The following is a 12,380-nucleotide window of genomic DNA, read 5'->3' as shown; positions in this document are numbered from 1 at the left end:
CTCCCGGTTCGAATCAATACAGGCGGGCGGCGGCGCGCGGCGCCATGGCAACGGCGGCGGCCATTTTGGAGCGCGGCTCCCGGCGGGGCCCGGCGCCGTCGCACAGCCCCGGGGGCCGCTCCCCGCCCCGCCCCGCCCCGGGGGGCTCGCCCCGCTCCCGCACGGGGCCTCGGACCTCCCTGCTCATTAAAATCATGTGTGTTGATTAAGACGGACGGAGCACCGGGCCCCGTCCCGGCGGGCGGGGCAGCTCGCGGGGCAGCCCCGCAGCCGTTCTCCGTGAGGCGCGGGCCGGGCCGCGGACAGCCCGGTGTGCCGGGGGGGAGTGGGGTGGGGTGGGGGTTCAGCGGAGCCGGCCGGGGCGGGCCCGGTAATGGCGGCGGTGCCGCCCCGTCCCGCCCCCCCCGGTCCCGCTGTGACCCCGCGGTCGATAGCTTCCAGGGCGGCCCCGGCTCCCGATTTGAAAATGCAGGAGCGGCTGCTGGTGCTGCTGTGCGCGCTGGCGCGGCGGCGGCGGGCGGGCGGGCGGCGGGCCATGCCCGGGGCCGGGGCCGCGGCCGCGGCCGGTGCTGGGGCCTGGGACGGGCCGCAGCGGCGCGCCTGGCTCCGGCACTACTACAGCCAGCGGCAGAAACGGCTCATGACGGTGACCGGGGCGGGGGGGTGGGGAGGGAGGGGTGATGGCGGGGACGGGGAGGGCGCGGAGGACGCGACACGACACGACAGGCGGGGACGGGGCGGAGGGGCGGGGGGGACATGGGGCGACAGGCAGGACACGGGGACACAAAGGATGGGGACATGGGGGCCACGCGGGACGCGAAGGAAAGGATGGGGATGTGGGGGACGTGAAGGACGTGGAGGGCACCCGGGTCATGGGGACACAAAGGGTGGGGACATACGGGACACGAAGGACACGGGGGAGCACACGGGACATGGGGGACAAGAAGGACATGGGGGGGCACACGGGTCATGGGGACACAAAAATGGGGAACAGGGGGGATGTGCAGGACACAAGATGCAGGGACCTGTGGGACAAGAAGGACATGGGGGGCACATGGGTCATTGGGGACACAAAAAATGGGGAACAGGGTGGGGTGCAGGGATGGGAAGGAGCGGGGGCTCGGGAGGGGGCACAGGTCACATGGAGGACCTAAATTACAGGGACACAAAGGATGGGGACACTAGGGACACGAAGGACATGGGGGACATATGGAACATGCAGTACATGGGGGGGATGTGCCAGACACAAGGTGCAGGGATGGGAAGGATGGGGTCATGGGGGAACGCAGAGGTCCCATGGGGAGCCCGGGTGACGGGGACGCAAAGGATGGGGACATGTGGGACACGAAGGACGTGAGGAGACACATGGGGCATGGGGACACAAAAAATGGGGAACGGGGTGTTTGTGCAGGGATGGGAAGGATGGGGGTACGAGGGGACACAAGGTGGCGGACATGGGAGACACTTGGGACATGAAACACAGGGACAAGAAGGATTTGGGACACAAAGGACATGTGGGGGGGGACACAGAGGTCACAACAGATAGGGAATGTAGGGGATATGTGGGACACAAAGGACGGGGGGCACATGAAGGACAGGGGACTTGGACACAGGATGTGAACCCAGGCATAAAGGAGAGGGGATGCAGAGGACGCGGGGACGTGAAGGAGGGGGTGACATCACCCCCTCTTTTCAGCTTAACGCCTCTTTTCAGCTGAAAGATGTTTTTTAGAATTTAATAACAGAAAATCAATTCACGGGGACATGAAGGAGGGGGGGACATCAAAGGTGGGGGACACAAGGGATGAGGGATACAAAGGGCCTGGGGACATGTGGCAGCGAGGACAAGCTGGGGGGGGGGGGGCGAACACGGGGAACCCACTTCCCTGGGCAGTTGCCAAGAAAGGTGAAAAAAGCTCTTTTCAGCTTAAAGATGTTTTTTGGAATATAAAACAGTAAATCAATTCCCGTGCAGGGGCTGGGAGCGCAGGTGCTCGCACCCCCTTCCGAACCATGACTGAGCCCCCCGTTCACTTGGTTGGTTGCAGGAAAGCAAGTAATAATTGTTAAAAAAAATCAAACCGCAGAGTAAGCGGCCACCCCAAAAAGGGACTTTTCCAGAAGGCTCCTTGTCTGTGGCACCTGGGCGTCTCCCCCAGGGTGACAGCTATTGCCTGGCGGATTTGCCTGGGCGGGCTTTCCCAGGAACAGGAAAATTTGTTAGGCCGGTCGGGACCACCGTCCATGTGGTACCAGGCGTCCTCCCTGCCCTGAGCAGGTCACTGGCAATGGATGGTCTCCAGAGGCGGGGATGTCCCAGGGAATCGCTTTGTGGGGGCCGGGGAAGCGCTGTCTCACATCCCTCTCGTCTCCCCACCATGCTGCAGCTCCTGATCGCTCGCCGGAGGAGAACCAGCTGCTACTTCTACCCCCGCGCCTGGCCCAGCGTCAGGGGCCCGGACTGGTGGGAGCGAGTGGTCCTGAAAGAGTTCGGGCCCCAGGACTGGCTGGAGAAGTTTCGGATGTCCAAGGAGACCTTTTTCTATGTCTGCAACCAGCTGCGGCCAGGGCTGGCTCCGCACAGTGCCCACTTCCACCCCACCCTGCCCCTGGAGAAGAGGGTGGCCGTGGCCCTGTGGCACTTGGCCACCAACGTGGAGTACCAGACTCTCAGCCCGCTCTTCGGCGTGGGGCCCTCCACAGTGCAAACGTGTGTCCGGGAGGTGAGCTACGCCGTCGTCTTGCTGCTGAAGCCCCTCTACCTCCGCCTGCCCAACGAGAAGGAGCTGGAGAACATGGTGCGCATCTTCCGCACCCGCTGGGGCTTCCCGCACTGCATCGGGGCCCTGGACAGCCTTCACATCCCCATCCACCCGCCCCTGCGCCTCAGCGCCGACTACTGCAACGGCCAGGGCTGGCACTCCATCCTGACCCAGGCCACCGTGGATGGGCTGGGCCAGTTCTGGGATGTCTCCACCGCCTTCCCAGGCAGCATGGAGAACAGCGCGGTCCTGGAGAGCTCCAGCCTGTGGGTGCTGGCCAAGGAGGGCCGGCTGTGCCCCAACCCTCCCAAGCACTTCATGGGGAAGGCGCAGAAGTACGTGCTGCTGGGCGACGCCACCTACCCCTTGCAAGACTGGATCCTCAAGCCCTACCAGGAGGACAAGAACCTCACCCAGCGGCAGCTGCGGTTCAACTACCGCCTGAAGCGGGCGCACAGCGTGATCGAGAACGCCTTCCTGCGCCTGAAGGCGCGCTGGCAGATCCTCCTGAAGTGCGACGACTGCAGCCTGGAGCTGCTGCCCACCCTCGTCCTCGCCTGCTGCATCCTGCACAACATCTGTGAAGCCCACGACAACCCCTTCAATGAGGAGTGGCTGGAGGGCACCGAGCCGACCGAGCTGCCCAAGCCCTGCCAGCCCGCACCCGCCGCCATGGAGGACGGCCGGGCCGAGCAAGTGCGCGAGCTGATGTGCCAGTACTTCGAGAGCTGCGGGGAGGGCTGACGGGGCCAGCGGGGTGCAGCAGCCCTGCGCATCCTCGCTCACAGACTTCCCACGGACTCCAGCAAACATTGGCCCAGCAGTTCTTGGCTGTTCGGAAAAGGACTGGACCCTCTCGCCTCTGCCAACAGCTGCCAGCTGCACCGGCTGGGAGGGGAGGGGGGGGTGGCTGCGTCGCGCTCATGCTGGTTTTGCCGAGGTGGTTTTGGGCAGTGGAATGCATTTTGTGCCCTTGCTCTCTTCCAGGATTTGAGCTGTCTGGTGGTGTGTTGCATGCTGCGCAAGTAAAGCGGGGATAGGGGCTGGGTGAGGGAGAGGGCTGCCTGGGGCTCCCTTTCCTAGGAGCACGGCTCTGGCCTGAGGCCCCTCCGTCAGGAGGCTTGAAATAAGAAAGCAAAACCCCTTTGAAGGTATGAAACTTGCTGCGTAAACACAGTTGGGAGGGGAAGGGAAGGGAAGGAAGAGGCAGAGCAGTGACTTGCCAGGGGTTGGCACCAGCCCAGAATGAAATTGCATCCACAAACTCCCGCTCTGCTGCTGCTCAGGCAGCACGTGCTGCCCTCGGGGGAGCGGGCTGATCCTCCGCCACAGCCTGGCATCCCTCCTCGCTCCTCTTCAGAGGGGTTTGCTATGAGGGTCCATGTCTCGGACCGCATGGTCCCTCCTCGTCCCACCGGCCGGTTCTTTCCGCCAGTGCCTCCAATCTCTGCTCCCGGCCCAGCTGCAGCGTGAGCAGAAACATGCAGCTCTGCCCCCGTATCGTCTGGGAAATCAAGCAGCTGCCATTTATTCCCCCGCTGCCCGCCCGCTGCAGGCTGGAGCCCGGTGGCACGCCGCCCGGGCGCAGAGACACCTCCACCAGCGCTCCGTTGTAAAGGAGCCAGGTGGGAGGGACGGCACAGGCATGTCCCGCCATGTCACCCTTCCCACGGGCTGGGGTGTCCCGGCTGGAGCACTGGGGGTGGTTGGAGGAGCCCCAGCAGGGATGATGGACGTGGCACCCCGGCTGCGTGTGTGCGGTACAGGTGTCGTGTGGGTGCGGTGTCCCCTGGCGTCCCCAAAGGCTCCTGGTGCTGTGGGGCCGTCCCTAGCGGGGCCACGCTCCCCGACCGCGAAGCTCCCACGGGAAGGGGCTCCCCGTGGCTTTGCGGGGCCTCAACCCGCGGGTCCCCGCCCCACTCCCGCCCGTGCCGGCCGTGGGGTGCGGGGCCCAGGAGCGCCCATGGGACACAGCCCCCCGGCCCGGCCCGGGCCTGCGCGCCACCGCGCGTGCGCCGCCGCTGCCCCCGCTCCCCCGGCCGCTCCCACTCGGCGGGAGCGGAGGGGGGGAAAGACAACAAGACTGCCCCCCCCCACCCCCCGGCGTGGGCGGGCTCGGGGCGGCCCCGCCCTCCCCTACCCGGAAGTGCGGTGGTAGGAGCCGCCGGCGCGGTCACGTGAGCAGCAGCATGGCGGCGCTCGGTGAGTGCGGGGCTGGGTCCGGCAGCTCCGGCCGAGCGGGGCTGAGCGGCCGCGGCGGGGGGACCGGCTCGGTCCGGGGCCTGGGTCAAGCACTTCCCGTGGCTCGGTTCTGCTCGGCCGGGGCGCCCCCTTCTCCCCCACGGCAGCTCCGGGCGGGGCCGCGGCCCTCTCCGCCCGCCCTGCCCCAGGGTGCGGGACCCGCTGGTGGCTGAGGCTGCGCCGGGGGCCCCCCTGACCCCTTCCTCGTCCGCAGGAGTGTGACCGGAGGGAGTCCCGCCAGAGACCTGCTTGTGCCCGGGCCCTGCCTGCCTCGGCGCCATGGTGACAGCAGAGGAGGTGGCGGCCATCGGCCGGACGCTGGTGGACGCGGCCCAGCCCCTGCCCGCCCGGTTCCGGGCCCTCTTCACCCTGCGCAACCTGGGCGGCCGGGCGGCCGTGGAGTGGATCGGCCGGGCCTTCGGGGACGGCTCTGCCTTGCTGAAGCATGAGCTGGCTTACTGTCTGGGGCAGATGCAGGATGAAGCGGCCATCCCCGTGCTCGTCCAGGTGCTGGAGGACGCCAGCCAGGAGCCCATGGTCAGGCACGAGGCGGGTACGATGGCAGCTCCTGCGGCTGTGGGTGCAGGGGAGGGGTCCATTCCGCAAGTGGGACTTGCGGGAGCTTCCCCCCATACCGAACAGTTCACGATGGCCTTGATCTGGTTTGGGTGTTGTGGCTTGGAAAAAGCTGAGGCGTGTTACCGCCTCACCATGTCCCCTTGCCAGACTGGTTGGCTGAGCCTTCCCCTTCCTGCTGACCTGGCCCTTGCCGTGTTTAGTTGCCTGGCTGTGCCACTTAGGATCAGTCAGAGTCAGGCCTATAACCCCACTTCAGAGCGGGGGGGGGCTTTGCCGGAGGACACAGCAGGGTCCTCCTCACGTAGGCACTTTAGTAACCTCCTGACATGTCCTTCCTTCTTTCAGGTGAAGCCCTGGGTGCTATCGGGAATCCCAGTGTGCTGGATATCCTGAAACGCTATTCAGAGGATCCCGTCGTTGAGGTGAGGGTCCTGGCGGGGGGGGGTGTCATTTTCCCTGGGATGTAGCGCTGCTGGTCCGGGAGGGGCAAGCATGTGTCTCCTGGGCAGCCCCTGCCTGTGGACACCATGAGTGGCATCCTGCTGTGTGCTGGTGCCCAGCCGCTGTGGGGAAGCCTTGGGTGCCCTCCCAGCGCTGTATGATGCTGTCCCACAGCCAGGGCTGTGTTCCTGTCCCTGCAGGTGGCAGAGACGTGTCAGCTGGCAGTGAGGAGGCTGGAGTGGTTGCAGGAGAACAAGCAAGAGCCGGGTGCCAGCCCCTACCTCTCTGTGGATCCTGCTCCCCCTGCCGAGGAGACGGACATCAGCAAACTCCGCGAAACCCTCCTGGATGAGTCACGCTCACTGTTCGACCGCTACCGGGCCATGTTTGCCCTGCGAAACCTGGGTGGCCAGGCTGCCGTGCTGGCGCTGGCAGACGGTAAGGGCCAGCGTGAGGCTTCCTGCAGTCTGTACAGGTTAATCTGGGATTAGTCCTTCCCAAATCCAGGGCTGCCAGAGCTGCGGGGCTCCTTTTAGGCTCTTCATCCATTTGTTTCTAGAGCTGCTCTCCCCCTGCTCGTTTGCAGGAGCCTCGTCACAAAGCGCTTGGTGCTCTTTGGTGTTTCACAGCCCCCTCGCCATCCTCCAGGCCCCCTTTCTCCGTGGGTCCGGGTGGGAGAGGGCACAGTCTGTAATGTTGGCTTGGGACCAGCCAGTGGGACCTGGTGGGCTCTGGTCCTGCGGTCAGAGGCTGTGACAGCCTCATCCTGGGGTTTGGGAATAGCTCTGGAGAGGGGAGAGAATGTCTCCCGAGTGGGGAAGGGGTAGACCACAGCTCAGGAACTGTTTGGACCCACCCCCTCACCCAAGGGACCCGGACGAGGCTGTCCAACCATCTGTGAGGAGCTGGGGGCACGTCTGCGCTGTGAGACGAGGTGTGCAGGGATCTGTGAGCTCCTGCTGCAGCTGTTTGAAGCCTCCGACAGCATGGGGGGGCTCAAGGCTGTGTCTGTGCTGCCAGTCTGCCGCAGGCATGTCGCACTGCTGGGGCAGGGCCCGTGGGCAGTGCAGGCTCCCTGGGGCAGGGGAGGGTGCCGGCAGCCCTGCCAGGAGGATGGGTGCCGCCGTCACGAGAGGGCGTCCCTACGCTGCTGGGGCACGGCTGCGGGCATGCGGTGCTGGGGCCGCCCTGGCTGTGCGGGGTCAGGGAGCAGGGTGGGACAAGCCCTTCCCGTAGGTATTTTGTCCTCTTCCCCAAAAGCACCCACAGGTCTGGAGTGGCGACCACCAGCTGTAACCCCCAGGCCAGCCTGCCCCATGGCTTTCCCCCGGCTTCTGGGTGGGGGGCTCCGGCCAAGCGTCCCAGAGCACTTTTGGGGCAGCAATGGCTCACTCTCGCCTCCTCCCTGCAGGACTGTGCTCTGGCAGTGCCCTCTTCCGCCACGAGATCGGCTACGTGCTGGGCCAGATGCAGGATGAGGCCTGTGTCCCGCAGCTGACGGCCACGCTGCGCAACCGCACCGAGAGCCCCATGGTGCGCCATGAGTGTGCCGAGGCCCTGGGCTCCATCGCCCGCCCCTCCTGCCTGGAGACCCTGCGCGCCTTCGCCCGCGACGAGGAGCGGGTGGTGCGGGAGAGCTGCGAGGTGGCGCTGGACATGTACGAGTATGAGAACGGCACCCAGTTCCAGTACGCCGACGGGCTCTGCAAGCTGCAGGCCTCCGCCTGAGCCCTGGCTGGGGGGGTACAGGCTGGGCGTGCTGCCTCCCACCCCCGCCGGCTGCGCTTTCATGGCCGCCTCCATCAACATGGATCCGTGCCTTGCCGCGGCAGAGGTGGAGGAGGAACTGGATTTGCTCTCTGGCACAATTACAGCTGCCTTCTCCCTCCAAATCCAGGCTGAGCTGCTACTTGCCCCCCCCACCCCCCGCCACCTCCTGTTTCCTGGATCTGCCCCTTTTTCCCTGCCAGGATCAGCACCGTCTGCCCGCAGCCTGGCTTGGGGCTCGGACCAGGTGGGCTCCGCACTGCAGGTCGGAGCCTGTCGCAGCTGCACGGGGCCCGGGGCTGCTCTGGGCTTGTGCTGCCATGGCGGCTCGGTGTGAAACAGCTCCGTTTTCCCTGCCTGGGCTTTGCTGGGGGCCAGGGCTGGCTTTGGGCACTCGCTCTCGTAGGCTGTAGTGGTACGATGCCTCAAAAATAGCCCTTGGTGCTGGTGCTGAGCCGGGTCCCTCCTTGCCTCTGCGGTGGAGAAGCTGCTGTGGGTTTGGCCTCTCCTGTCGGGGCAGGCCAGGGCCGTGCTTGCGGCAGCCTTTGCCCTGGGATGGGGGTTGTTTCATGGCAAAGTTTTGGAAGATTTGGCTGCGCTTTTTCTTTCTGCAGGGAACGGTGCTGCCATTAGGGCTTACGGGGTGAGGCAGAGCCTGCCCAGACTTTCCCCAGCGTTTAACCAGACCTGGGAGGGCTGAGGCTGGTGTCTGCTGCCGTCACCCAGCACCCAAACCCCCCTGGTAGCTCAGTGTGGGCACTGGAGGCAGGGGGGGGGGGGGGGCGCTGGCAGGGAATAAAGTGCTGCTGGGGGAGCTCCTGCGTGAGTCGAGCTGTGATTGAGCCCTCGCCTGGATGCGGGGTGCCCCCGGTGCCGCTGGGTCAGGTGGGGAGACCTGGGGCTGCTGTAATAGAATCATGGAACGGGATCATTTAGGTTGGAAAAGATTCTTTTTAAGATGATCAAGTCCAACCGTAACAGGAGGAGAGAGCACGGGGTGGGGTCCCTGCTGGAAATGGGGTAAAAACCCTCCTCGCAGCCCTGGAAGCCCCGGGGAGGGGGGCAGCAGCCATTGCCCGGGGGGTGCCCCAGGAGCCCCCACGGTGCTGCCCAGCGGAGGGGCCGGTGGGGTCCCGCTGCACCATGGGGACTGGCATCCTGCTGACGGGGCTTTTTCCCCTGCACCGAAGCCTCCCTGTGAGTCACTCCCGGGCTCAATCCTCTTAGTCCCTAAAGCTGCTGCTGCGGCCGACTCGGGTCCCGGGGGCTCTGGCGTTTGGGGACGCGGCTGGGACAGGGAGCCCAGCCTGGCCCGGTTCAGGACTGCGGGGAAGGGGTTTCTATGGGAGACATGACAAATTTGGGTCGCCTGTACGTGCTTGCTGGAAGTCAGGTGGGCACACTCAAGCGCTGTCGATGGGGTTGCTGGTGTGTGACGTGGAGGATGAGGGCCACAGAACCTCAGTTCCTCGGCATTGGGGACAAAGACCCGATGTTTTCATGCTGTTGTGGAGTCGGCAGCTGTCATGGGGCTCCTTTCCCCTCTTCCCTCGCCCTCCGAAGCCCCTGGGTGATGGGCAGGACCCAGCTGGCCATCCCCGAGCTCTGGGGTGTCCGCGCCCCTCTCTGCCCCCGCGGGCGATGTGGCAGGGCAGCAGGACGTGCCATTTCCCCCTGACACCAATAACGTGCCAAGGTGGTTGCCAGCTCCACACCGGGACCTTATCGGCGCACGGGCTTCAGCATGCTGCCGGCGTGTTTCCCCGGTGTGCTTCTCCCCGTTTTATCACCCCGGCTGCTCCGACCCTTGCTCCCTGCTGTTCTCCGGCGTTTCCACAGGTGACTCACTTGCACCACGCAGGGTTGTTTCCAAATACCTCCGCGCCGGCGTTTGCCTCTGCTCTCCCAAATGCCTTTTAAGCCCAAATTGGAACGAAGTTGGCATTTTTGTGGCCGGGATCTGGCCAGGGATGACCTGGGTGCAGCAGAGCTGGGATGTGTGCCGGGGTGGAGGAGGGCTCGGGCACTGAGCCCTGACTTGGCACCGAACCCCCCGGGCACTTTCATCCCTCGCTGGCCAACACGCCCTGGGAAGGGTTTGGGTTGGGTTTTTTTCGAGGCTGTTGCTGGTCCGGGCCAAGCCCTGCACCCTCCTGGTGCAGAGGGTGCCGCTTTCAGGCGGTGCCCGGCCCCTGCCCTCCTCTGCAGGCTGCTCCTCATCGCAGGAGTGGCGCCAAGCACCGGGTGCCGTACGCAGTGGCCCAACACGAAGCTCCGGGGAGGTGACAGCCCCTCGCTGTGGGCTACTTGCCGCGGCTGGGCTCGGTGCGGCAAAAGGGGCCCTGTGGGAGCCCCCCCGGTGTGGGGCTGCGGCACCCATCCCCTCCGCCCATCGCCTCCCGGCGCAGAGGGCACCGTGTCCTCCGGGGCAGGGCGCTGCTGCCGGGATTTCGCACCATCTGCTCGGGGGATCCGGGGCCCGCGGAGGGATTTAACGGAGCTCAGAGGAGTGGGGGGAGGTCTCAGAGTGTCCCTCCCCATCCCTGCCTTTGGGGGTTCACCAGCTGCAGGTGGCTCCCCACTCCCAGGAGGATGGAGGTGCTGCCAGAGGGGTGGACTCTGGGGATGCTGAGCCATGTCGGAGCCCGCTGGTCGCCCCCCAGGCTGAGCCCACCGGGGCTGTGCCAGGATTAGCCGGCGCTAAGCTCCTTCCCATGGATGCTCTGTCCTTCGGCAGCAGCGGGCGAGCGGCTCCCCATTGCACGGAGGGCAAGTGGCACCGCCACCAGGCATGGGGACCCCGCTGTCCCCGTGAGCCCCCGGCGCCGAGGAGCCTGGTGGACCCTGATGCCACTTCTCCCCCGTGGCCCCCGGCGCGGCAGAGGCTTTGGTGGCTCTGGGCTGGGGCGCGGGGGGAGCTGGCAATGGCCCTGGCAGGGGGCACCCTGCTCCCTGGCACCGGGGGGACGTGGGGGCCGAGGCATTTGCTGCAATCTCCTTCCGAGGAGGACGGGGTGCTGTACGTGGACTACAAGCCCCCCGCCCTGGACAGCATCCGCCTGCCCCGCTACGTCCTTTACCTGATGATGGCGGCCACCCTGGTGCTGTTGGTGGCATACGCCATCGTGGGGCATCTCATCAAGGACCTGGTGCACGACTTCGCCGGTGAGTGCTGCCCAGGGCGGGGTTGAGCTTTGGGGCTCCGTGCGGGGCTGGGTGGGGGCAAGGGAGGGAGGGTGTCCCGTCCCCCCCCGCCCCAAACCCACGGCCTTTGCCGTGGCTGCTGACGGCTGCGTCTCTGCCCTCGCAGACTGGGCGTTCGGGCCCAAGCAGGAGGAGGAGAAGGCGGTGATGGCCGAGGGCGCCCTGCCGGAGGTGGAGTGGCTGGAGGAGGACGAGGTGCTGGCAGAGAGGAAGCCGGAGGGTGAAGGCACCGGCGCCTTGCCCGGCATGGACATCCCGCTGGGGCTGCTCACTGCCGCCCCGCGCAGCTCCATCAGCTTCGCCGACTCCCACAAGAAGAGGTTTTTCTAGGGCCAGGACACACACACCCCCTTGCCCCGCCACCGGCGGGATCCCCGGCAGCCACCCCTGGCCGTCGGATCCCGGCACGGCCGCCGGCCCCAGACTCGGGCGCAGGGGTGACGCTGCCCAGCGCTGGCACGTGGCTTCACCGTCCTTGGCGCAGCCCCACACGCTTATCTCGGGGCTGCTATCGCTGCCCCCCAATAAAGCAGCCTGCCCCAGCCCCGCTCGCTCGCCCCTTAGCCAGGCGTGGGCACGGGGAGGTGGCAGGGCTGGGACAACCCCGACCTTCGCCTGGGACAAGCAGCATCCCTCGGCAGAGCCCTCCAGCCCCCGGGCGCGTGGGGAGGGACACCCGTGTGGGCGCACGCGTGTGGACATCCCCGTGGGTGCGTGAAGGCGGGTGCTCGGGGGTTGCAAACTCCTGGCACGGGGGCTCACCCTGGGCGTGCGCACAGACACGCGTGGGCGCCGGGGACACGGACACGCATGCACGTGGCAAGACGGGTGCACGCACCTACGGGGAGTCTCACGCAGCGCAGCCACGCGCAGGCGCACCGGGAGGGACGGACAGACGGACGGCTGTTCACCGAGGCTGGATTTGCCCCACTGCCCCCCTCGCCGCCATGATGCTGGCAGGCCGTGCCCCCTCCCGATGGAGCAGAGTTCAGTGGCACCCACAGGTGCCCCCGAAGCCCGTCTTGGGGGGCGAAGCACCCACCAGCCCCACTTGGGCTCTGCGTGGGGGCACTGGGGATGGGGCTGCGTCGTACAGACCCCATCGCCTGCATCAAACCCAGGCGGGGGCTGATTTCCCCCCCCCCCCATTCCTCTGGTGGGGATCCTGTCCCCATGTCCCCAGGCTCCTTCTTCACCCCTGGGGAATTGCCATGGCCAGGCTGGCCCTGCCGAAGCCCATGGTCTGTCCCTGGGTGTCGCTGGCCACCCTGTGCCTCAGTTTCCCCTGTGCCCCACTGGGTGGGGGCTGCGCGGTGGAGCAGGTCTCTGATAACGCCATTAATAATTAGCTCTTCACGGTACCTGGGCGCTTCCCGGGCACGTGAC

At 66.3% G+C, this 12,380-nt stretch overlaps 2 protein-coding genes across 3 annotated transcripts; both read left to right on the top strand.

The window, feature by feature from the left end:
- The first annotated feature begins 91 nt into the window (after positions 1–91).
- On the top strand, positions 92–3,913 carry LOC141734280 (uncharacterized). Of its 2 annotated transcripts, none has more exons than XM_074565827.1 (2): positions 92–196; positions 2,388–3,750. In XM_074565827.1, the coding sequence occupies exon 2, from the start codon at positions 2,523–2,525 to the stop codon at positions 3,504–3,506; it is 984 nt and encodes a 327-aa protein (XP_074421928.1). In that variant the 5' UTR covers positions 92–196; positions 2,388–2,522; the 3' UTR covers positions 3,507–3,750. The 2 variants fall into 2 exon arrangements, with proteins under 2 accessions (XP_074421928.1, XP_074421927.1); XM_074565826.1 differs by lacking the exon at positions 92–196 and adding an exon at positions 544–646 and having other exon boundaries at positions 2,388–3,913.
- Positions 3,914–4,837: 924 nt separating this feature from the next.
- DOHH (deoxyhypusine hydroxylase) lies at positions 4,838–7,915 on the top strand. The gene is made up of 5 exons (XM_074565831.1): positions 4,838–4,964; positions 5,218–5,556; positions 5,928–6,004; positions 6,224–6,461; positions 7,435–7,915. Exons 2-5 carry the CDS (start codon positions 5,283–5,285, stop codon positions 7,749–7,751), a joined length of 906 nt encoding a protein of 301 aa, XP_074421932.1. The 5' UTR covers positions 4,838–4,964; positions 5,218–5,282; the 3' UTR covers positions 7,752–7,915.
- Positions 7,916–12,380: the final 4,465 nt, after the last annotated feature.

This window comes from Larus michahellis, chromosome 23, assembly GCF_964199755.1.
Source record: "Larus michahellis chromosome 23, bLarMic1.1, whole genome shotgun sequence".
Classification (NCBI taxonomy): domain Eukaryota; kingdom Metazoa; phylum Chordata; class Aves; order Charadriiformes; family Laridae; genus Larus; species Larus michahellis.
This window is presented reverse-complemented; position numbering and strand designations above follow the sequence as displayed.